General features: G+C 38.7%; 1 protein-coding gene across 1 annotated transcript in view; it reads right to left on the reverse strand.

Moving 5' to 3' along the window:
• Positions 1-315: 315 nt before the first annotated feature.
• Positions 316-27,179, reverse strand: part of cdh11 (cadherin 11, type 2, OB-cadherin (osteoblast)) — a 56,975-nt gene continuing 30,111 nt past the window's right edge. The window contains exons 2-12 of the mRNA XM_084109453.1: positions 18,276-18,754; positions 17,263-17,557; positions 16,461-16,580; positions 15,048-15,215; positions 13,316-13,503; positions 10,960-11,213; positions 10,117-10,253; positions 9,465-9,586; positions 8,200-8,317; positions 4,436-4,687; positions 316-3,350 (exon numbers count right to left, since the gene is read on the reverse strand). Of these exons, the coding sequence (XP_083965579.1) occupies positions 2,854-3,350; positions 4,436-4,687; positions 8,200-8,317; positions 9,465-9,586; positions 10,117-10,253; positions 10,960-11,213; positions 13,316-13,503; positions 15,048-15,215; positions 16,461-16,580; positions 17,263-17,557; positions 18,276-18,527 (2,403 nt within the window). The 5' untranslated portion in view covers positions 18,528-18,754 and the 3' untranslated portion in view covers positions 316-2,853. The remainder of the gene's footprint in view (positions 3,351-4,435; positions 4,688-8,199; positions 8,318-9,464; positions 9,587-10,116; positions 10,254-10,959; positions 11,214-13,315; positions 13,504-15,047; positions 15,216-16,460; positions 16,581-17,262; positions 17,558-18,275; positions 18,755-27,179) is intronic.

Below are 27,179 nucleotides of genomic sequence, written 5' to 3' on the forward strand. Positions count from 1 at the left end.
TTTATGTAATGCTATTTTTCTTTTCAATCTTTTTTTTTTCCTTTTTTTAACAAAGTGCACATTGACCTTTCAGTGTGCGGCTACCCTGGGAGACGAAAGAATGCGAGCCTCTCTAGTTGGAGACAATGGAGAGACCTACCACTGGAAAGCACCGAAGCCACTGGAGAAAAGCTCTGCACGTCTCTGCTAGTGTGAATGCAAAAAAAACCTCGAGGGCTCTGTATTCGCGTTCAACCTTTGTGTTTCCATCATGGCTTGAGCTACAGCGATTAGTGCCAATAGATTTTCTTCACACAAATTTATTACCACCATCAATCATTTTTATAAAAAGAGCATTTATTTCAAAGTTTTTGCTTCTTAGATTGAAGCACATAATAAAGCAACAGTACAATGTTCATAAAATATAAGTGTGATGCTGTAATATTTTCCTTACATGTTGAAATACTGGTATTTGTATGTATACTAAAATAAGAACTTTTAAAATTGTACAAATAGTTACCATAAAATCGACATAGAAATTAGCCATTTCTCACTGCGACATACTGCTATTTTCTCACCAAGGAGAATAACATAAGCCATTAAAGAAAATGAGAAATGAAGAAAACATTAAAAAATGATAGTCATAATGATATCATCATAATAGAAAAAAAGAGAAAGATTTACATAAACTGATCGGTGTAAGATTGATCCTCAAGAGACACATATTTTGCACATTGTACTGTACATACGTTATAAGGACTTTAGCTTGCTTTAGGATATAGCTTTCAAGTTACAAAAAATGCACTAAGTTGCAAGAGTGTCCATTAGTTAAGGCGATTTTTGAGCTCACAGGTCTTTCTTTGTGATTGTTTGTAGATGGAACTGGGCTGAAGGGTTTTTTTTTTAATTCTAGTTGACAGAAAAACACAGTCTATTTTTGCTGAATCCATCTGCTTCCATATATATATATATATATATATATATATATATATATATATATATATATATATATATATATATATATAAGAGGACCTGTCTGGACAATGTCTCTAAAGACAATATGGAGGCGCTACAGAAGCTACAGAAGTCTAAGAGTACGTTTACACGACATCGATGTACTAAAAACCGGAAAAGCTTTTCCTTTGCGTTTTTTTTTGTGTACAGAAGACAACGTTGTCAAAATGATCCCTGTTCACAATGATTCGCGAAAACAATAAAAAATGCTGTACTATGTATGCCAGGCCAGTAGGTGGCGAGGTCACTTTGTAAAGAAAAACTATGCGCCTATATAGACCCCTTTTGCGCGAACGTCACAGTTACGTCACGGCACTAGCTGGAGGCAAAACAGAGTGAAAACTCATAAAACTGGAGGCGGCTAATACAAACCAGCACAGATTCGACTACATAATAAGGAGCTTAAATTACTATTATTATTATTAAATGTCATCTTGTTGTGTTGTTGGGTTCTAGAATCGACGGAGTACAGGCTCCAATTTTACATTTTATCGCATAATGTTTTCTAAATTATTGTGATTATTTGTGAATCATCTATGATTGTTGTTTTGATTGATTGGGACTAGACTTTTTGAAGAACCTGGTAAGAAAGGGTAATCAAATACATAGTTAAAAAATGAATATGCTGTATCTGGAATTTTTATGTCAAGAAAATATTCACATAATTAAAATTGCACCATAATGTCACTCTTTACATTGTCGTTTTCTGGCCTTGGCGCTGGCTAGGCAGAACTTCGGATCGTACCACACAAGTCTTGTACATGGCCATTCAGCACATAGTTGTAGGCATTTAAAGATGTATATGCCCTCAGTTTCTCTTTACGCTCAGTTTCTCTATCGGGCAGATGTAGAGCAGGCTTCTCAACCGGAGCGTTAACGTTAATCCTGTCAGATCGTCCATCCATTAACTGTGTACGGGTTGGCCAATCTGGTTCTGTCCGTTAAAAGTAACTTTTGCAAATAACAATCGCGGCCCTGGACAGTGAGTGACCTTGCACATTAATATAAAATTGGATTTTCTCCAGTCATTGTTAAAAAACAAGCTAACAAAACTGGCAAACTAACGTTAGTGAAGCGGCCAGAGGGATCTTTCTGCCTCCAGCTAAGCCCTGCCCACACAAATACGTCACAGTGTTTACCAACTGTAAAAGGGTCTATAGACTGAACACGTAATACGCATGCGCAGGACGTCACTGTTTTCACAAATTCGCATAACGGTATCGTTTTCAAAATCTTGCACTCTGAAGCCTGTTTTAAAAAGTTTGCGTTTTCAGACCCCCAAAACGCAGTTGTCGTGTAAATAAACAGGCAAACGCACAAAAAAAAGTTTTGCGTTTTTAGTTAAAAATGGTGTCGTGTAAACGGCCCCTTAATTTGCTGACGTTCGCTCAAGATTACTTAAGGCAACTGTTTTTGTTTTTTATTTCTTTGTGAGCTCGTTCACAGTATCAACAAATCCATGTCTCTCTGTGATCCACATCCATAACCTCAAACCTGTAGGAACCTACAAACATCAAAAGTGTAACAGAACGTTCTTCAGTTCTTAAACAATATTGTCACATATTTCTTCATTTCATACACACCACAGAGACATGTCCACCACAGATGTGTCTATGTGTCTCCTTTATCTTTTTTTTTGTTGTTGTTTTTGTAAAATTTTTATTTCCACCCTTCTGGCTCCCGCATAGCACATTGTGAGGCTCCCAGCATCTAGTATACTGTGCGTATACTTACAAACAAGCTAAAGTTTACTATAAAGTGACAAACTCATGGAATACTTATAGTAAACTTCACAAAACACACAGTTAGTGGAGGTGGGCCGGGTGGAGGGTGATGAAAAAGGACGTATCTGAGCGAACGTTAAGAGTTGTCATCAGCAGAGTCTTTGGTGCCGTAAAGATCGGCAAGTTTCTTGAAGCGCGGCCCCCAGCTTTGGAGGTAATCGTAGTCCAGGTCTGAATCTGTGGTCACCGACTCTAAGGAACTGAGAGAGCCGGCGATAGAGCCTCTACCTTCATAACCGTAGATCTGAATGGAGTCATACGGGGGCGCTGTGGGGTCATTGTCCGCGTCAGAAATCCGAGATTTGATGAAATCATCCACATCCACGCTGTTGCCGATGGGCCTCAGGCCGGGGCGCATAGGATACTGCAGCTCGGGCTTGATGTCCTTACGGGGCAGGAAGCCGTTGGCGCCATCTGGGTTCTGTAGGGTGGCGATGTCAAACGCTTCTGTGTCCTCCTCTCCACCTCCCTCATCATCATAGGTGATGATGTTCTCCCGAATGTCTTCCTCCTCAAATACGATCAAAGGCTCCTTCTTCTGGCGCCGCAGGGCCACAAACAGCACCACGATTGCTGCAGACATGCAGACAAATGTCAAGCCAATGCTAACAGCATCTCTCACTATTGATGCTTCTGTAAATACGTAATCACATCAGAAACTGTTTTCTTAAATGTAGTAGCTGGAAATGTTTCATTACAAAGATAAAGTGTTCCCGTTACATGCAATGTTTTAATATATCTTTGGTAAGTCCACATAACTTGAGGCAGCTAATATATTTGGGAAATAGGTCATTTTATAGTTCTTCAATATGGATTGACAGGCTTTACACATTAGAATAAATTTCGAATCCCTCTTGAGAGTGTTTTCTATGTGCAAATTTAGTAACTTTACGTGCATTTCCCAAAATACACTCAACACGATTGTGTGTGTATATGGAAACATAAAAGCTACAGAAATATAATCGGTTACACTTTATTGTAAGGTGACAGTAACATTGTACTTACTCAAATAAGTACTGAGTAATATTAATTAACTACTGTACATGTATTATAGAGTTACAGTTTGGGTTACTTGTAATTATGCATAATTTACTGATATTACTTTACTGAGTGCATGTAGTAACGTGTAGCTTCGTCAACTTAAAATAAAGTGTTACCATCTACTCTATTTAAACATTTTACACAGTCACAGCAATTTGATATATTAACATTTTTTTATATTTTATTTTATGCATTGTTATTTAAAAAAAAAATTATGCTTACAATGTGTATGTGTAATTTTGCGGTTGTCCAACAGGTAACTGCATGAGTTTGCCTACTTACAATGTACTTTAAAGTAAACGTCTCTGACAATTTGAAATATTCATTTTGCAAATGATCATCTTTACAACCTACTTAGGCTCACTTTGCTTTTAGGAAACAAAGCTGATTAATTTTTAGAGACAAGCAAAGTAAATAAACTATGTACTCTGTGAAGTACTGTATCTGTTCTATAAATATGCTTCTGTAGTTGTATGTGTGTAAGTGCATTTTTGGGGTAAAATACAAATATTGACAAGCATCAGGTCCCTGTGAGAATGTTTAAACCAACCAAGCAAGACCCCAATTATTTACACATGGTTGCTTGTATATTCTTATATAAATATAATTAGGCTCACCTAGTAGAATAACAATACAGGCCAAGATGGCAATCAGAGCTCCAGTGCTCAGCCCTGCTGATAAGATGAAAGGTTCCACATTGCAGGAGAGGATAGTGTCTTTGCTGTCGCAGCTGCACACACGGATTATAAGAGTATTGGTGCTGCTCATCGAGGGTACGCCGTTGTCATTAATCTCAATAGGAAGGTGGTACACATCCTGGGTCATTCGGCTGAAGCCCTTCCGGATCACAAAGATGCTGGCGGTGCTGTCTGTGGAAGCAACAGAGGAACATTTATGGAATGTTTAGTTCAGCTGATGAGGAGATTATAAGATTTTAGTAAATTCACAACAGAGTTGTTAATGTGCTGAACAGAATTACAAAGTTTTCCCCTCCCTGGAGTTTAGGTGCCATGAGAACTACCCACAGCCACCGGTGAGAGTCAATGAGGTGTGAATCTTCCAATATTAAATTCATGTTTAATATTGTGAACATTTATCAGCTTTTGGAAGTGTAATCAAAGTTAGAGCGGAGGGAGCGGTATTGGTTTTATTTGCAACTGGGAGCGATGGATCAGTGCCAGTGCATTTCCCTGACTCAGTGCAAGGTCACGCTGAAGGCGTAGATGGAGTGAGTTCATTTAGGGGCCCGGGGTTTAGTCATTTTCACTCCCTCTGGCACCACTTTCTTCAACCTTCAGTGGCTCTGTCAGGGAAGGCCGCTAATGATATGGCTACAACGCTCATATAGCACGATGTCGCGGACAGGCTCGATCAATCTAATGCTATCCATTATAATTCTATATCATATTCTGTCAGTGAGATTACCATGGGCTGTGTGAAGTATTAATTTGCCACATTTGAACCAGAGACAGCTCCTCTGGGTCCTTCTTTTCGATGTTGTGTTTTCGGGCCACCTTTATTGGAGAATGCAGTACACTTAGAAATCTCAAGGAAGCATGCATGCGTATGATTCACTGGCCACGTACACTTGATGTATGGCAAAAATATTGAGCCTGACATCATAAACGCCTATATGCTCTTTATGGCCGGACAACGCTTAGATTAAGCCAGGATTAGGCCTTAGTTCAATTAGTACATTTAAGTAGATTTTATAAACATGCCTTAGATAAAAACATTACTGGTGTGCATCTTAAGACAAACAATGGCACTGACATATTTTAAGATATGTCAGAGCAATTTACTTTTAGTTAAAACAGCTCAAACATGCATTTAAGTCTGGGACTGGCTTAAACCTTGTCTGTGAAACCGGGGGCAATTATTATTATTATTTTTATTTTTTTAGATTAACAGTATAAAATTAACAGGGCATCTTTTTTTTTAATCCATTATTATAATACCGCAATATACTATGCACTGTATATACCAGCAGATGAAGTTCATACGGACCTAAAAAAATATGGGTCACAACAATAGAATTTACTAAAAATATGCTATTGCTGGATGTTTAATTCACACATTAAAATGCAGTTGGCACTTTCACAACCTTGCAGCCTGTAAAAGGAACACATTTATAACCAGATCTGATGCTTTTTTTATTATTTTTTTATTATTATTACAACTAAACAGATAATATTCCATACTCTTAATATTTAGAGTTCATGCACATATATAATCAGCAGGCCTTCATTATGTCCGTCTGATAAGAGGAGCCATGTCAGAGCCTCTGTGCTGAGAATGGAGCATAATGGAGCTTCAGATAAATGGGTGGGTAAAGCTGTTGAAAACTGTATCCATTTGAAAGGTTCTGGATCCTGATAAAGCCAGTCATTCTGAGTAGCCTAATCTGTCTCCCTAATATTGTTGGCTTTTGAAATGGCCTGCTAAAAAGTGCTCATCTCCTTTCTCATTAAAGCAGACCAAATGGGAAAGACAGTCATTTCTCTTTCACTCCCTCATCTTCTCTGTTCACATGGGTTCACTCTATTCATTTAAGAAGAAAAAAGCCTAAACAGATCTCTGATTGTAAACATTTTCACTTTAAATACAATTAACACGTTTCACTCAGTCAGGCTACAATTGACTACAATTTACGGATTATCAAGAGAACACTGTGGTGACTAGTACAGATTAATGGTCTGGATTGGTACAGATTACTAATCTGGTGGGCTCAGATAATCCACGGAATATGAAAATCCACAGAAGAATACTGACCGTCATGGGGAAATCTCAGAGTCAAAATAAGATACACCGGTGTTTTGCCAGATGAGAAGTTTATTTACTATTTAAATTCATTTTACTTTAATTCATTTTATAACTGTATCATTTATCTCTTTTAATTCCTTTTATAACTGTTTTAATTTTCCCTGTTTTTATTTTGTGTCTATTTTCTATGCAAAGCTCTATGAATTGCTATAGTGTGATTATTATAATTCCTTTCTATGTAAAGCTTTTGAATAACTGTTTGAATTTTCCTTGCTTTATTTTGTGATTAGTTTTATTCCTCTCTATGTAAAGCACTTTGAATTGCCATAGTGTATGAAATGTGCTATATAAATAAACTTGCCTTGCCTTGCCTTACAATTATGTGAAGATACCAGCATCAGCTACTGACAGCTTTATTGTATTTCATGATATTTCAATCTACTGGTGGACAAAGAGAAATATAGCACAATCAGAAATTAGCCAGTGGAACAGAGAGATTCAATCATGACGTCAATTTGTGGGTCAACCTGCAAGGCTATTTCGCCATGGGGTCTCTTGGGGTGTTTAGGATAGAAAAGGTTTTGATTTTTGAGTAAAATAAAGTCTGTGGTTAAACTTGGTTAAAAAAATTAAATGGAGCTACAGTTGTCTGATTCATTCAGTACATAAAGTCACAGATAGTGTAGTCCTTATTTAGCGATGAAAAGCAGCTTCCAGAAGCTTAATTTATGTAAAAAAAAACAGGAAAATCTGAAGTAATTCTGAAAAACGATTGGAAATTTCTGAACCCATGGCTCGAAAATGCAAATTCTTTACCAGGTTTTACGACTACAAACTCAACAGGTCTAGAGGTGGGAAACAGTTTAGTTTGTTAGCATATGGACTGTAATTCATTATCATATCATAGCAGTCGAACCAGGCGTTCTGAAATAACACCAAAGCTCCTTGTAAGCAAAGTAAACACGGTTTACAGTTTCTTTGAAACATACATAATTCAGCTTGTAATCTACCTAGAGCCACAATTTAATGAGTTCATAAAAGCAGCAAATTCCCCTCAAACTGAGCATCCCAGTCACGATGGCGCTCCTCAGAGAGGCTCTGCAGTGAGCTTAAACTTCAGACTTCTCATTTCCCAGCAATTGAGTCTCACACATTAAAGTAGGTAGGGCTCTTATATGTGGTCTTGAAAACTGCATCTACCTGTTTGGGCAAAGACTATTAGAAGTAAGGTGATGATGTTTTTTTGGGGTTTTTTTGGTGCACCAAGCAGGATGCTTGAGAAGTAGATATAAATGCGGCTGCCTACCAGCTGGGCCTCACCCACGTTTCCAATCCACAGATGGAGAAGCTCAAATGAGAGTGACGCCTCCATAATTAATAAGAGAGGAAGTTGACTTGAATTTGCCCACCTCATCATGACCTAATTATCAACACGAGGTTGGTTGGGCGACACTGCACACACTCACTCCTACGCATGGATAAACTCATTTGGTTTGGAAAGAGACTAAAATATTTTGTGTTTCAATTGGCGTATTTCCTGAGGCATTGTACTTGGCTTGAAAGAAGCAGTTCTTCAGTGGAAATTATACTATTATGGGGTGTTTTGTGTGTCACTCACCTCTGTTGTCCTTGAGGGAGAAACTGTGGTTATTAGCGACCTCAGGGGCCAGGCTGAAGTGGAAGTGCTGGCGGTGGGCCATTTCGTCCTTATCCGTAGCACTAACTGTCTCAATGAGCTGTGGAGCAGAGAGTTCATATCAGGTCATGTTAAATTGGTTAAAATCACCAGGGCATGCCTTTAAATAAATGTATGCCTCTTTTTTTTCTGTCAGTCACTCAAACTTTCAACTGCCCGACAAATTTCGGCGAAATCTTTTTTGATGGAAGTTGTGACCTCTTTTAGATATTAGCTAATTCATTAACAGTTTTCTGTACCTATTTAAAGACAGTTTTAAATTTAACAGGTACATATTAATACGGTACATTCAAATAAATGACATTAAGCAATTGCATTTAAGCTAAAACTTCACCACTAGTCTAAAATATTATCTGGTAACACTTTTTAAAAAAGATTATACATTACTGTTTAAAAGATTTGTTGTCGGAAAGATTGTTTAATTCTTTTGAAAAAGTCACTTATGCTCAACAAAACTGAATTTATTCAATCAAAAATACAGTAAAAAAACCTGTAATATTGTGAAATATTATTGCACTTTAAAATAACTGTTTTCTTTTTTAATATAATTTAACATTTATTTAAGAAAAAAAAAATCCCCTTTAAATGTTAGTGTAGATGTGTATGTTAACATTAATGCAATATCTAACTAAAAATACTATATCAATAAAATAATTATTATGCATTAACTAATATTAAACTACAGGGCTGCTGAATGCTTGAATCTGATTGGTTAACAAACGTTCTAAGTTGTGCAATTATTTTCAGGGAAATGCATGGCTAAAGTCAAATTATTTCAGTTATTTCAAAGGTCTTTACAGCCTACAACAGCAAAAGAACCAAAACCCTCAACGACACTGACCAAACAAATAAATATAGTAAACAATAGGACAACAATGACCAATTATTTCCATGTTTTTGTCACAAAATTATGCTTTATTACGTACAGAAAGCATATACTCTTGTTCTCCCCTACTGGAAAAACCAGCATGACCAGCTTATGGTAGCTGGTAAACATGGTAGCTGGTAAGACCACCCAAGCTGGTTCCTCAGCTTGGTGGAGCTGGATTTAAGATTGCCCGTTGTCAATTATTCCTCACTTAATGAACCTTACTGTAAAGTGTTACTGATGATTTAATTAGTTGTTTATTTAATTAGCCCTACAAATATTTAATTGGTCCTCAAGTATAAACAGTTAGTTTACTTACCTTTCCAGGGCTGACATTCTCACAGACAAGCACTTCGTTTTGAGTGGCAAATTCAGGAGCATTGTCATTCATATCTTTGACTTTGATATTGACTCGTACTTTTGCATCTTGGTGATGGCCACCTGGAACAACAACAGAAATATAACAAAAAAGACAAGTTATTTGAGATATATCTATAATAAGACATGAGTGACAAGACTAAAAAAGACAGAAGTGTGCTTCACTCACAGCTCCATTCTGAAATGATCAGGTTTAGTGAATGCCTTGATATTATGCATTTTTATACATTATACATTTTTGATCGCTGAAATCATCAAAGACAGTGGAATGAAAAGGAAAATGTATCAGGCAGAAACCTTGAATTCAACCAGACAAACACCAACTGCACCTCAAGGAAATCACATACACACAAAAATAAATATATAACATTTATGGCCAATTACACTCTGTTCACTGAACTGAGGGTATCATTTGAAGTTTGAAGAGGTAATCTGTGGCTGTCTCTTCTGAAATCATGCAGGAGGCCTGGCGACACTACAACCACATAAGAGCAGGGTGGAGGGAGAGCTGGAGTGCTTGGTTAGGGAAAAAATGAGAAACATGCACGGCTACTCTGTTATTTAAAAGCCCAGAAAGGAGATGAGTGACCTACCAATCTCTGTAGCACTGACAGAGATATTGTGCCAAGCCTGTGCTTCTCGATCTAAGGGCCTTGTGGTCTTAATAATGCCGTCCTCTGGATTAATGGTGAAAAACTCTTCCAAGTCTGTGTAGCGTGGGATCATATATCTGGGATGAAAGAGAAAAAAATAAAATGTGAAAACTTTCTTTTGGAGGGTTTCTCTCTCTCTCTCTCTCTCTCTCTCTCTCTCTCTCTCTCTCTCTCTCTCTCTCTCTCTCTCTCTCTATATATATATATATATATATATTGCATATAATATGTGACCCTGGATCACAAAACCAGTCACAAGTCGCACGGGTTTATTTGTGGCAATAGCCAACAATACATTGTATGGGTCAAAATTATATACTTACTTATTAAGTAAAGATCATGTTCCATGAAGATATTTTGTAAATTTCCTACCGTAAATATATAAAACATTTATTTTTGTGAGTGAATGCAGCACAATCGCGAACATAAATGGACAGCTTTAAAGGAGATTTTCTCAATGTTTCGATTTTTTTGCACCCTCAGATTCCAGATTTTCAAATAGGTGTATATCTGCCAAATATTGTCCTATCCTAACAAACCACACATCAATGGAAAGCTTATTTATTCAGCTTTCAGGTGTTGTATAAATCTCAATTTCAAAAATGTGACTGGTTTTGTGTCTCTCTTTGAATTTGGTCTAATAAATCAAGATTCCCAGAACAGTACAAAACCTTACTGACTGTCATCAAACACAAAGCACTGATCATACTTCTGTACTGGCAAAAAACAGGCAAAGCAAAAGTAATATGTTTTTGTTTTGTTTTTACAGGAAGGAGGTGCTACCTGATGGGGTTGTTCATGATGTCGGTATCTTTGGCATGCACACGACCGACCGGAGTGCCTGCTGGGGCGTTCTCCTCCACCTCAAAGTTGTAGCCGGGAGCCATGAAGGTCGGGGGCTCATCTGCATCTTCTACTGATATTTTCACAATGGTAGTATCTTTGTATGGACCCCAGGCGATGAAACGGGGGTCCATATGTGGGTTGGAAGCTTCTACCTTCAGTGTGTACGATCGCTTTGTCTCAAAGTCCACAGGCTAAAAAAAAGAGGTCAGGATACAATTTGGTTATTCAATTTGATAGAGGCTGTCAATGGAAAAAATAAATAAATATATATATATATATATATATATATATATATTCAGGAGTCACTGTACATGTTTGAAGATGAAAATGACCTTTGTGTCAATAGATTCTGGACTACACAGAGAACCAAAGGGGAATTACTAGATAAATAAGTTTGAGCAAATAAATAACCATTAATAGATTACCAATAAATCAACAGAAATTAATTAGAAAATAAAGAAACACTGGAATACATCTAACCAGATTTAAAAAAAGGGGCAAACTTTAAAAGACACAGACTAGAGGGCACTGTTGTTATACATTTGGGAAGGAGACTGTCTCCACAAAGAAGCTTACATGAGAAAGAATACAATTATCAAGGCTCTTGCAAACGTATTTCAGTTACAGATTGCACTTTTCCCAAAATTCTCCACTGGCACAACTCTCATGCCATTTAGGTGTAAGCAAATGAAACAACATTTAACAAACAACTGTGCTCAAATGCAGCCAATCATTTGGTCTGCCTGTGTCCTCTTGCATCGCCAGTTTTCACACGTCTGCCTGTGTTCTGATCAGCCTGTCTCGCCCGTCACACCTCTCGGCCACAAATTACCAAGTGAGAATTACACATAAAGGGTACATATCAACTCAAACACATACACATGCAATCTAGCTGTGTGTTGATTGGTTAAAAATTGTTTTTCTTGCTTCCTCATTCTCTTCTCTCCCATTTTCTTTTCTTTGGATCTCTTTAATGGACCTGCCAACGCTGAAACAACTATGACCCAGTTCTTTCCTCCAACAGGTTGGAAACTATTCTCTGTTTATCCTGACAACAGTGGTCCCTCTTCTCTCTCTTTCCCCCTACTATAATCCTTTATTTGGCACCTAATAACTCCCGACTGAACCTAATCAGAAGCAGATAATATTCACAATAATGCTACGTCTCTGCTTAATATTCAGCCAGCGTCGCCTGCCCGCAGTTGAAACAGAATACTTGATTAAAACCCTGGCAATTCTGTCAGTAATTTCGACTTTAATTTTCAACATGCTTTGAAGAGCAAAAGGTGATGATTTCCCAAGAGGTGTATCAGTGAGGCATTGTGTTATTGAGTGAAGCAGCATTGCATCAAGCTGATTGTTGTTGTCATGTTGTATTGTCTGTTCTCTCACCCTTACTCCTGATTCATCCCCTCCTTATACCCTTCTCTGCCATGTGAAAATGCACTGCTGTGGCAATGACGCTTAAAAAAATAAATAAAACAAGTGAGGCTGACACAATGCTCCAATCGTTCACCATACAAACCTCCTTTACACAAACAAGATCCATAATATGCTGATGCTTCACCAGATGACACAGCTCAAACAGCAATAATTCTTCATCAATATGCTTCCCTATCTGACAATCATTTTGTGGATGATCATTACAGATCTCAAGCTGTGGGGTGAAGGGTAAAAGATCACCAGCAGGTGGCAGTGGTACGGCTGCAGACTGGGTCTCTTTGGTTCTCAGGCTAAAGCTGGTTGGTGGTGAGCAGGCTCCTCAAGGCGATGTGGGAATTTGCCTCGTCCACAGGAGGTGGGGGTACGGACGGGCGGCAGCCTAACCCGAGTGGCTGTGTAATTGTCTGCATAATCCAGTGCCTCACAGCAGGGGAGAAATAACCCAGGCAGCCCGGCCCAGATGAGTTCCCCTCACATGGACAGAGAGAAGCAGCCATGAAAGTCAATGCTCATCTCAGATAAAATAGGGAAGGGATGGGCAATGTCATTGCAATTACAGAGTGAAAATGGTGAAAAATCACTCTAGATTCCCAGTAGTCCTACACCTGAACACACAACCTTGCATATATGAGCGTCCATGCAAATAGGAACACAAATGAATAAGCAAATAAGCTAAATGCAAACGATTCCTCAAGAAGAGAACAGACTAAGGGATGGCCAGAAATTCACAGTAACACCCCTCCCTTTCTCAGGCGCACACTTGCTTTCATTCACAAGCTCACTTACATAACTACTGTAGAGGTCGCATTCAAACAAACTTCTCTCGCTTTTCCTCCCTTACACACTTCACCTTTTTTAGTTTGACGACTGCCTCCTGGGTCTCAGAGTCCTTGGTGATCTCGAAGAGGTTCATGCCGTCTCCCTCCAAGATGCGATAATCCACCAGTCCGTTCTCCCCTAGGTCAAGATCTCTGGCCTTCAGTCTGCCCACCTCCTCCCCAGGAACCTTGTCCTCTGAGACCGCCATGGTGTAAACACCTGTAAAGTAGGAGAGTGAGTCCCGGGAGCTCTCAGGAAAGAAGAGGTGGAAGGTAATATGGTTTGTAATATCCCAGGCAAGAAAAATCCTGATCACACTGCCCACCCGGGAATGGAGAGTCAGTTTGCTGCATGATACAGGTGCTACCTTCAGCTAGCTGCCTGGCACCTGTGAGCTCTTAGCTGGTGAGAACACAAGTGCATGTGTGAAATTTATATTTGTGTGCTCGAGTGAGCCTGTACGTGTATGTGGGTGGGTGTATGAAGACTATAACAGACACCTGCCTGAGGCTGGAGCTCGCAGAAAGACCATATGGCTCCACTCCCTGTTTGCTGAGAGCCAAAAGCTTCAGCTGCATTTACAAAAATAACTCCCACATGGGGAGGAAGTCCTCGTGAAGACAGGCCAGGGCGTGCAAGAAGGTCTGTTTTTTCAATCAGACCCTCGACAGACAAAAAAAGAAAGGGAAGAATTTTCATCTACACGTTTTTCGGGAGCTAAGTTTGTAGTGAGCCATGTGTCAAAGTCTGTTTCAGATAGGGCAAACAACTCTGACAATCAATATCGAGCCTAAAAAGAGACAGCCGACTGCTCAAGCTTCATTTTCGGGGCTACCAGAACCACATTACATATCTGAAGCTCAGATTCTCACCTGCGCACCAAGCCAAACTGCTGTCTACATTAAAAATCTATCTTGCTCCTGAAATGTTCCATTTTGCAGTTGGCTCCAAACTATCGGTGAGGTAGATTTAAGGATATGCTGGCCTAAGCTACTCACTGTGGGCAATAACCTTGCAATGTACAGTTTATTTTGGTCCATGAATAACGGTTTCTACCAGCACCAAAAACAGGGCTTATGTAGGAGCTGGAGCACTGGGACCATGCTGCATTCTGCTTAAGTCAGGGAAAAGCTTGAAGGCCCTTTGCTACTGAGCCTGAGGCTCAGAGCACACAAAAAAGCGAAAGCTAGAAGGAGATTTATTGGGCCGATTTCTGGAACAAAAAGACAGATAAAATCTATGTGCTTAGTGTGCAGTTTAATGTCACATTGGCAATGCATGAGCGCAAGCTCACACAAGCGCATTCCCACTCTCTGTACGCAAACACGGTAAATATTTCATCCAGCCTTTCACGCTTGAGAGACTTGATGTCACTGTGCTCGTGCTGAACGTTTAAAGAACATTTGAATAATTAAGTTGTGATATTTTCATGTTAACATCTGTAGCTCATATTAGCAAATTCTGACTAGGTCCCTCAGGGCTTGTCAATGTTAATATGTGGTTTGAGGATTGAAGTGTGGAAAAGAAAGAGCTGTACACTGGCTAAAAGCAAACTCTCCTCCCTTGGTGCATGCATAGCAGAGGTCAGAGTAATGTTGTGTGTAGCCAGCCAAAGAGCAAGGCATGGCCACAGTGACTATAATAAAACCTGACAAGGATAGAGGGGGACAAAAAATGATGGATGGAGGAGAGATAGAGATAGGGAAAGAAAGAAAGACAAAGAAGGAGAGAACATTCACAGCTGGAAGAATAAATTCTCTCACCCTGAGCGAACTTTGGAGGGTTGTCATTGACATCAGTCAGGGTGATTTTAACCTGAGTGGTTCCTGACAGACCGCCCATGTGTCCACCCATGTCCTTGGCCTGGATGACGACATCGTATTCCTGCCTGGCCTCCCTGTCCATGTTGGGAAGAGCTGTTCGAATGATTCCTATAGACACACGTACAGGCATAGATCAAAATTGAGTAAGATGTCTTCCAGACTATTAATTTGTGCTCTTGGTTCACAGTTGTCACAAAATCTCATCTCCTTTACTTAACCGCTTATGCTCTAATTAATTTACTTGACTTTTCATCAACATTTGTGAAATGTATTCCATCTAAACAGTTTTTTAGTTGCGGTAGTAATTAGAAAACCCTTGAAGTTAGATGCCCCCCTCAGAAATGAATGAATTAAATTTCAAACATTTTCAAACATTATTCATTATAACCAATAGGCTAATTGAGAGGGATCATTGAGTCTAAATGTATTAATTATTGATTTTATGCAAAAGTTAAATTCAGATGCATGATTGTATTCAGTTATTTGATTTTACTGTCACTATTCAATTATTCAACTAATCAGTCAAAATGCATACATTTGCATAGAATAACTGATTTCATATTAATGACAACTTATTAAAAAACATTTTTAAATCATATGCTAATTCAGTAGAAAAAAAAAAAAAAAAGAATTGTCAAATTTATTTGATATGTATTTTCCTTAATATACTGTATGATTATCATCAATATCAATATCAGTATATGCTAATTTCATCTGTAAATGTATTACAATTAGCAGTAAATGCATACTGTTCTTAATGGGGGCATCTTCCCCTACCATGTACACGTCATACACAGTCAGCTTTTATCCAGTAGGGTAACTGACCTTGGCCTTACACTTCAGAATACTGCTGTACAATAAAAAATAAATAAATAAATAAATCTTTTATCTTTCAGACAAGAAAAATATTTGGCTATTTTGCTCATTATTGAGGTTCATAAAGCATGCAACAAATGCATTCCCCCATAGTCCAAAGGGTATATACGTGAAATAGTTGTATGATGGCTTTGTTAGTACCACACAGATGAGCCGCACTGAACAGGATCAAGAAAAACATCCAGCTTTAGTTTATTAGCAGCATCTGTTCCATCTCCTCTGACTGCTGTAGGGGTTTCCACTGCCACCGGGACATTGTAGGACTAATGTGACCACAAATTAATTTAGCTCAGAGAAAGCTAAGGTGCTCTCGCGAAGCGTGAAAGGACTACCCTCTTCATTCCCAATCCTCATACCATGGTAATTGAATTGAAGCCAAACATGACTTGAAATTGCACATGATGCATTTTTGAATGCATGGCTGGCTCCACAGAACTAACACTGAACCAGTGAAAATATCATTATTGACGACTGTACCTGTCTGCGGCTCCACAGAAAAATAAGGCTGGCCCTGCAGGATGCTGTAGACCAGCCTGGCACTGTTGCCATACGTGGGGTCATCTGCGTCCGTAGCTGTGACCTTTATCACTGAAGTACCTGTAGAGGAAGAACATCACCAATCAGCCATGAGAAGGATCCAACACATTTGGATGCTGCAAAGATCTCACAGTCTGAGATACATCTCCCATTGAGGCAGCAAAGATAACAACGATTCTGCAACTTTACTATTTCTCAGGATGTAAAGTTGAGCTTGAATAACCTTTTTTTAAAGGCAGCAAGAGTATTTCAGAATCTAAAGCTAGATTATACAACCCGTCGCCTCGGGTTTTGTCTCAGTCGGCTAATTTCCATGAAATCTGATTCTGTTTACACACTAAAATTAATTTACCCAGCATGTTTACCAACTTGTCTAAAAGTATAAGGAATTGACCTGGACAAAACTAGCCATTCGAGGTTCCCAGTAGTATTATGTGAGCTGTGAGCGAGGGGTATTGGGGTAACAGATTGTTACCCCGTGACAGGTGAGCATTACTGATGATGTATTGCACAGTGAAAATGCAGTAAACACACAAACACATGCACACAAACAAATGCAGGCACACACACCCAGACAAGTCAGCAGTCACAAAACAACAGTTGCAACAAGGCTAGCGACTCACTTTCTGAGAGTCAGATTTCAGCTCTTTTGAATAATGCATGAGGAACAAGCTGTCAGGCGTGGGCTCATAGAGAAAGAAAAGAAGCTGACAAATATGCTTTTCCAGAGGCTCACACTCACCAACATTGGACATCTCAGCCACTCGCGCATAGTAAGGGCCGTGAAGGAACTCTGGAGGATTGTCGTTGATGTCCTGCACCTTGACAATGAACTCTGAGGGAGGCTCTAGGGGTTTGTTGGTGTCTCGATCTACAGCCTGGGCGGTCAGTGTGTACTGGGCCTGTTCTTCTCTGTCCAGAGTCTTTGTGGCGTGAATGTTGCCCGTTTTGTCATCAATGACAAAAATAGTGCCTGCCCCCTCCCCTGAAAGGATGTATTTAATGTTTCCAATTCCTGAATCTACATCCGAATGAAGCTGTAGGGAGAGAAAGAGAGGTTTTCAACAACAACGAACAGGTCAAACAGGAATGCTGACTCGAAGTAGAAAGCTTTTTGGCTGGTCTTCAGCGACCTATGATAGCATAATATCTTACAGTAATATCTAACCTGATGGCTGCTGCATTGACAGCGAATTCCATAGGGGAACATCCCTCTCCTAAGTGCAAGTCTACAATACTCTTGAGCGAACGTCATTGTTTCATATTAAAATGACAACGAACCTCGTGTTTGTGATATTTATAAGTTGCACTCATACAGTATCATATATAGCTGATGCGAATCAAGGGATGTTGATTATGCTGGTTAAAATGAAATTAAACTCCTGACACAGAAAATCCCCACTCAATAAGTCTAAACCTCCAGTTGGGTTCAGGTGGGAATTTAAAGGCCAACGTGCTGAAGGTTCGCCATGTAACTATCCGGCAGGCCCATAAATCGTCCATTTCCCCTATGCAAGAATCATAGGGGACTGCACAGTTATTAAAAAGGAAATCCAATTTATAACCTTTAATCAAGTGGGCCACTGATTGCTTTTGTGGAACAAATGGAGGATATTGCAAGGACTCTGTCTGTAATGAAAACCCCAATGACTTTCATTCACAGCATAACCTTAAGAGAAAAAAAGAGGGAGGGAGATGGAGAAGGGGGGAAAGGACAAGAAAAAATGGATGTAGAAGCTGCTTCTTTCTACTTACCCGACCTACTAAGACCGGATCTGGTCCTGTGTACTCTTCAATGACAAAGAACTGGTTCCAGACCCATCCTCGTTTGGAGCGGTGAAGCACCTGGCCTTCTTTGCCTCTCTCCCTGTGTCTGTGCAAAGAGAGATGGCGGCGGTGGCCGCGCTCCCGTAGACCTGAGCCCCTATACGTCGCTGCCGCTGCAGCGCTCCATAGTGCAGCCCCCAAACACAAGAAGAACACATGCAGTCTCAGTCCCTCCCACATCCTGCCCACACTGTCCACTTCCTCTGGGCCTTCCTGTTCACACCCCTCCTGTGGGTATCAGGGTCCAGAGAGAATCCTTGAAATGGTGCCTCCTGGATGGTGTGGTCTCTTAAGGGGTTTAGGGGGAAAGTAGGAGACCTCACTGGATTTGACTTCCCACGCTGCGATGCATCACAAAGTCATACTTCGCCTCTCTTTTCTTACTTCTCATTTATCCCTCTCTGATTCTGAAACAAAAAAAGAGAAAAGACATCATTGGTCACATGAGGGAGTATAAGTAGGGTACAAAGATCTAAATTGTCTAAATAAAATGTACTTCAAACCTGGAAATAAACAGAACATTTTAGGATATTAAAACGATTAAAGACATAACATTTCCAGATCGCTAATCAAATAAGAACATTTGTGTCTTATGCTTATGCAGATGTCCTTGCTTCTATTGAAGCACAGGATGCTCTTTGGCTTGAATCATGCTGGAGAACATGATCATTATAGGTTTTACAAACACACCTGGGGAGTTAATGGGAGCAGCACTCAAGCTCCATAAAAGCAAAAGGGGACAAATCAAATACAAAACCAATCTGAAAGTCATGTTAGTATTTCCTTTCAACTGTTAGCTCAAATTGCTATGCTTACAATATAATTTGTAATGAAAAAAAAAAAAAAAACTGTCTCAGACTTTTGTAGCCCACTGTATATACAACATGATTACTTTTGTCAGACCACACTGGAATTAAGTTAAATTGACTGTGCTGAAATGTATTAATTCATTTTGTAACAGTGTACCCTGAACTAATTAAGCATCAGAGGTTGTAAGCCCATTTGCGCCTATTCAATTAGACATTACGCAGCCAGCGGTCTACCAGCAAACCATTGTTGCGGTAAGCTATTCTTAATGTTTCAGAATATAAACCACTGCAGTCTCATGGCTGTTTATATGAAAATGTAATAAAAAAATTACTTTCTGTTAAATAAATGAAGAACACAAAGTAAAACTCCCTCTCTATACAATTCAAAGGTTTGGGGTCAGTAAGATTTTTTTAAAGGATATTAATACTTTTATTTAGCAAGGACACATACACTTTTTCCCCACCATTGACGGAAATTTCCATAATTTGTGAGACAGCGCTTCTCCGCATTGACGGAAATATCCGGCTTTCCGCATTTTTACTGTTATATGGTAGGGAGCGCTATTAGGCATCTTCTGAAAGAAGGCTACCAAAAGCTTTAAAATGTTGCTTTTTTTATGAAACCCAGATTCGAGTGTTGATAAAAAAGGAATGCATGGCGCTAGAATAATTATATATATATTTTTTTTTTTTTGTTATTCTGTTATTCCTTTTGAAACAATGGCATATTCAGATATTCATACAACAAAATATTCTGGGGGCCATGAAACTTGTGAAAACGATCAAAAATACTGGCGGTGGCTGGCAACTTTTTTAGAAAGAGAAAGAGTTAAATTGCACACAAGTAACCATAAAGACATTTTATAATGTTACTAAATATTTCTATTTTAAATAAATGCTGTTCTCTCTCTCTCTCTCTCTCTCTCTCTCTCTCTCTCTCTGTATATATATATATATATATAAATACATACACATTAACTTTAACATTACTTAAAATAAATATATCATAAAGTTAATATCAATATAACACAAGACCTGTTCTCCAACAGCTGTCAATAGCATCCCTTTCCAGAACTTTATCCTGTGTAAACACTTGTCATGTTACACATCCCGTAATTAACCACTTGAGGTGTTGGGTGAAATCCCATAAAGTCCGTTCATCGCTCTCTGTCTGGGTGTAGGCGGACATGATATGGGAGTGAGGCCCGTCGGGTATTTTCTCATTCACTGAGCCGCTAACAACCTTCAGCTCTGACAACAACAGTCACGGTGGCCCGCTGCACCCACACACACGCACACAAGCTGCACCATCCTTACCTTAATCATAGTAAGTCAAATCCTCACTTCAGACACGTATGGAGGAGGGGTCTGTGAGAGTGTGAAAACCCAACCAATCACCAGTCTACAAAGTAAAGCCCTAAATATTTCCCAAATAAAGTGCATCCAGCAGAGAACTTGGGAAGTGAGTGCCTTAACTCAGGCAGACCGCCACACTGTCAGGCCCTATAATGATTACATTATATTGCTTCACGCTCTTCTCATTCTTGGCTGTAAATTGGCAGCGGTGATAGAGAAAGAAGACATTCTATTCCCTCCTTTCATTATTGACAGGCCACCAAAATGTCAAAATGCTCTGTTAGTTGGGGTGGTTTTACAGGCTATTGGACATTTGGGGCAGTAATATTTTATATACATTTCTGAAAAAAGGCTCTTATGCTCTCCAAGGCAGCATTTATTTCATCAAAAATACAGCAAAAAAAAAAATATTGTGAAATATTTATTATTTATTACATTCTTGGAAATGTATTAAGTAAAATTAAAATGTAAAAGTATGACTATACATTCGATAATGATTATTGATTGGTTTTGCAATGCAAGCACGATTAACCATATTTTAATATTGATAACGATTTCTGCTTCTCTAGATTAATTTAAAATAATCGTTGTGATATTTTCCCCGCTGATTATTTGTTCTGAACAGGTTTTTTTTTTTTTACTTAATCTTATCAATCTAGCAACCATGCTTATGCACTCTCTCTCTGACCTGACAACACCGGGAAACATGTATGTTGGAGTTTAACAATGTTCTCTGTGAAATTCTGCTCAAATGAAAGTGTCACTGCCGGTCTCTGATCTGAATCTGTGGTTTGTCTCATTTGCAACTGAATTGCTTATCATAAAATATCGTATGTGAAGACAAATTACAAAGAACGGCCAGAACGCATTAAAAGTTTTCTGTTTTCAGTTGAAAACTGTGTCGTGTAAGTGGCCACTAAGTTAATAACTAATGATTTTTACAATGGAAATGAATCAATCAAAAGCTTACTTAAGCTAGACAATGACTTTCTTCTAGAGCTGGTGTACAGCCAAAACAATCTTTGTAGCATTCATTTTATATTATCAAAGTAAAGCTTCTTTGAAACAATCTGTATTGTAAAAAGGGCTATATAAATGAAGGTGACTTGACTTGACAAATAACTCACTAAAACAATGCATTACCAGAAGTCATACTAATGGTAAGTAGTGTTCAATTTACTCTTATCAATACAATTGTAATCAATACAAAAAATGTTGGTTTTGATTTCCCGTGTGATGAAGCCATCTAGTTGATTAAATGTCAGGACTTCCCTGCTCTGTCTCTCACTCCACTGGCCTACCTACAACATTTGTCTAAGGATAGTTCTCAGCCTTTTCTTATTCATCAGGGGTGCATGCTCTTAGTCTCAAGCACCAAACCACTTGATGATTTATAAAAAAACATTGAGAAATTGTAAATGGTCTAACCCCTAGAGTGAGTTATTCTTGCCCTGATTGAAACATTTGTATAACAAACCAAGTAGGTTAAGCCTACAACTTTTTCGGTAATTATGCATATTTTTGTCTTTATTATGGAAAATTATCTGTGAGGACCGAAATAAATTTTCATTGAATTTTCATTGAATTGAAGTGTAGAGTCATTCAAAGATGGTAAGTGATTCACCAACCCTGCAATGTCTGTACCATCTGTTAAAGTGATACCGTTATTTATCAAGCACTCTTATCGGCCAGAATTGTATCTCTGTTGAAAGGATTCAAGCTCTAGCATCTTAAAACATATTTGAGAAAGGAAATAAAAGTTTTAGTTTTACTCTGGAACAAAAACTAAGAAACTGCTAGCGTGTACCGTTACGCTTAATGGAGGGCAAGGGAAGAAAATGCCTCCGTGTTTGCTACCACAAATGATCGCTTTGCCTCACAGCCTATAATTACTAGTTTAGTGGGATATATTCAGTGGAATATGTTACACATTCCTTAAACTAAATATAAAATTCTGCACTATAAAATACCAAGACCTCAATCATAATGCAGAGTTATGGACTCAGTTGCCACTGCAAGAGCCTTGGGATGAAATGAAGCAACTGCAGAATCTGAAAGGCACTGGAAGTGATCCTTTGGCCCAACCAGTATAAAGATATAAAACAAATAAATGGATGAATGGATGGATAAATAGATTTCAAATTCTTAGGAGAAATGTCAAACTGGATCCAGAAGCTCTGTCATGGCCTATTGCAAGCATTCAGAAGCCTGAGAAGAATCTAATTTCCTATCATATTTTCTCACAGCGGAAAGATCAAGAAAAGGAAACGGAGAGCAAACGAGGAAGGGTTATGGAACAGAAGTGAAGCTATATTTCAGTAAAAAACAGACCTGAGAGAAAGTTATTCTGTTCTTTGCACTGTATTTTCAGATAACAGCCACTTACCCTGTTGGTTTCTGAATTTTAGTAGGTAAATTACAGCAATTCAGCAGCGAGCACACTCTACTACTCTGGATCTTCAACCACAAATGTAGTAGGCCTATCTAATGAAAAGTGGCTCGAGAGTAAACACTAATGTGAAAATGGTGTGGTCAGATCTACTCAATTTTTCACTCATTTTTTTCACTCACTTTAACTCTCAGCACTCATGATGTAAGACCGTGAAGAAGCACGCATGGATAGACGTGGTGTGTAGCAATAAAGATGATCAATCTCTGTGTATTTTTAATATATGTTATTTTCTGCTTGGATCATCAGCAGCTACACTAAATGTTTTCACCCAAGTCTCTGAGACTGTATTTGTGTCATGTAGCATATGTTCACACACATATACATTAGATACATTAAACTTAAGTGGCTTTTTGTGCTAAACACCCAGAGATTTCCTTTCCTTGTTTTTATTTTATTTTATTTTTTTTACCATTACTTACAGCTGGCAAAGTGAAATAAAGATGACCAAGATGCTGTGTAGCAATTTCCCATCATGGTCACAGTTAGATTGTGTAAATGTGTTCTTGTTAAAGTAGCCTATGTGTATACTGTGCTGTTTTTTTGTTTTTTTTTACTGTTTATTTTAAACACTAATCTTGTGTGTTTATGTATTTGGCTATGCACTTCATCCTACACATTAATCATGGTGAAATCTACATGACTCCATTTATGTATTATGGGATGAACAGCTTTGCTGTAAGCCTATACTTCTAACGCGTCTCTCTTTTTAAGACAGACACTCTCAGGCACTCTTACCAAGCTTTACAAGACAGTGACAATACACTGTAAACATTGTTTGCAATTTTTACCAAAAAAAAAACCCTAAAAAAAACCCCCTCAAAAATGCTACAGTAAAAACCTGTTATCTGCAAGTTTATATGCAATTATAGCCATCCCATAATACCTGAAACAGTGTCACGGTATTGTTTACTGTGAATTTCAAGCAACCATAGCTGCCATTTTTACTGTAAACAGAATATGTACCAATGCTGTATCACTCATGCACTCCTACAGTTACCTGTTGCTCAAAATTATTCAGTACATGGTGTTTCAAATGATCCAATAGTGCCTTTGCTAATGTCACAGGTTTTGATGGTCTGTTAGGATTGGTCTTTTAAAACCATGTTTGACTGTACATTTCAGTATACTCTACCTATATTTGCAAGAGCTTCCTGAAAGATATCTCAAGTACTGCCTGCCTGTTTGGTGGCTGGCTTTGAAGATGTGTCGAAGAGCCCTGGGTGCATGTTACCCTGGTGTATATTAAGAGGAGGAATTTCAACAGCATCTACAGAGAGTAACCTGCTTTTTTCCCCTTCTTTTTTTACCATCATCCTACCGCCCTAATGGATATCCAGCAGACCCCGCTGCATGGCTGGAATCTGTATAATAGTGCTACACCTAAGATTTCAGCCTGCATAAACAGAGATAATTGCACTTTTCACCTCCATTGAATCTAATGAATCACAGCGTTTATAATAGTACATTTTACAGGCATGCTTAATGGTTCAAGCAACAGCACTATGCGTAATTAACATCACAAAATAATGACAGTACTACGGAGCCCCTAACGGGACCTTTGCAAAAATAAATATATACAGACGAGATAAATAAATAGACGAGAAAACGTATCTCGTGCGCACACAATAGTTTCTCGTGTGCACACGAAAGTTTCTCGCGAGCACGCAATAGTTTCTCGTTAGCACGTGAAAGTCTGTATATCTTTATTTTTGCAAAGGTCCCTGTACGGGCTCCGTACAGTACAAACAGATTGTCCAGACCCTGTCTTATGCCGCTGGTCAATCAACAAATGGCTGACTTAAGGTCTGGTCACATTTATCGATTTTTGACGTATTACTGCAGGCAACATCAAGTCATTTCAATGGGAATCCACACAATATAATTTTGCATGGGGGTTGTCTCTGGATATTTCACTGGGAATGTAAACAAATATATATTGTATAAATATTGAAACAATTACACGTCATCTTTAAGTATGTGTGTTTCACCACAGACAGTGAGAGCTTCCTTCTAGCTTTGCATTTTCAAAGCAAGAGCTTCCTTCTAGCTTTGTATTTTCAAAGCCAGTGTGACTTTTGAACTTATGTGAAGGTTGCTCCTCTCTCATTCTACTCCTCCATCCTCACATTTTCCTCAGGCACTCAGAGATCCACTCTCAAGACGCAAAGATCTGAATGCCGCTACATCATAGAGAGCTCTCGTATAAGCAAACCGGGTCAAGTGTTTAGCACCGGCAATGTATCTCAGAGTGACATTCAAACATTCACATATCAATTCTGGTCTCACCCTAAAAAAAGTGTGATGAAGGTCAAAACTTTTAATACTTTCTACCATAATTCTGAGAACAAAAGTCAGAAATAAAAAGATTTTCTTTCAAATGGCTAATTTCTATTTGAGGCATAGAAAATAGAAGGCTTTTGAAAAGTGGCAATGTAACAGGAAGTCATAACCTCTAAACACTACATGTGCTCGTGATGGACCTGGGAATTGAGATGCGTATCTATTCACTTCAAAGTTCTGCCATCAAAGCCTTCCCCGATGCTGTCACAGAGAAAAGAGCTTTTTGGTTTCTCATTACCCAGCAGTACTTCCCCTGGTCAGCGATTGTGCTCACAGGGCGAAACCTGACTCTTAATTGCCGTTCAATTACAGAGACTAATCGGTGGAGGTGTTTCGCAAACAAAAATCACTCAGCCTGGCTCACTGCAGTGCACGGCTAAAGAGCTGATTTGTATTCTAAAAAGGTGACTAATGTTCATGCCTTTTTCTCCTTTCCTGCCTCCACACTTCCTCTGAGAGGTCTGGATTATGAATATGCTAACGATTATGGCCAGGGTTCTTAGTTATTGAGGTGAGGGAACTTGATGGAACATGTTCTGCCTTTGCTTTTGCTGTCGTTTGAGATGTTGATGCTGCTGCTGCCGCCACCATGGCATGTTAATGGAAAACCGCAATTGCTAACAACCGGTGAGCTTCTTGAAGCAGTGGTGGTGGAGTCTTACAAGTCTGACTAAAGAGTTGAACGCCCTTACACTTTCTCATGATGTTATTTCAGAAGAGCCCAAGGCTGTGTCACTGTCTGTTCTGCAGCACGTGCCCTTGGAGAAGTGAACTGAGTATCGCCTTACTAGGGCAAACAAGGCTCAGCACTCTACTTATATTACCTAGAACAACATGAAGGTTAGACGCCTAAAGGCAACAGTGTGTGCCTTGTATTCCCCGCATATCTTGATTATCCACTCTACGAGACATATTTATTTCCAATAGAACATCAACTTCCGTCAAACAGTTGAAACAAATCAGAATGTCGTGATAACAAACAATGTAAGGGTCATTGGAGTGGACGCAGGTGGACCCACATTTGGTGTGGACGTGTGTTTGAGTCACTCAACCAGATCATTAAAACTCATTATGGCTTTAGCCATAATTATTAACCACACAAATCAGCTTTTGCACATGCCTGGTAATGATAATTCCTCTCATTATTCATCTCCGCTAACACATTATCCTTCTGTTTATTCATGCAAGCACAAATACAGGCATATTAATATCAATTTGTAAAATACTCCCAGCCAGCCTTTGCTTTTCCTGGCCCAAATTAAATAATAATAAAAAAATGAATACAGCACTACAATACAAACTGTTAATTTTCACGAATAGATGCTTAAATTAAGTAAAATATGATTTATTTCCTCTTGCATATATTGTAGATGATGGCATGGAAACTGAAAGCTATACAAGAATAATATTCGAGAAATTGTCAAGGAAAAAGAGAACAAATAAAAAAAAAAGATGACAGATAATCAGTTCAAGGATGCATACATAACAGTATTAAATGGAGTCATTGAGGTCTATGCATGACTGGCATGCATGACCGACTTTAAAATTTTCAGCCATGAATGATGATTCCTAATTTCTATAGCCTCTCACTTGACTTCTTGGATGTCATTTAACATGGTTTCCAATTATTAAAGATAATTTTTCCTTTCTTCTTTTTCCCCCTCTTTACACATCAATAACATCCTAATTATGTCTTCAGTTATTATGCTATTCCAATAAGCACTTCATAGCTTCACTGTATATCCAAGAATACTAATGACTAGGTTATAAAATACACTGACTAAAGACAGCTGCATGTCCTCAGAGCTTCAATCACCCGCAAGACACTTCATCCATTATTAAAATGTACAAGGCAAATAAAGGCCCTGTGTCTTC

This window comes from Abramis brama (assembly GCF_963993115.1).
Source record: "Abramis brama genome assembly, chromosome: 3".
Taxonomy (NCBI): Eukaryota; Metazoa; Chordata; class Actinopteri; order Cypriniformes; family Leuciscidae; genus Abramis; species Abramis brama.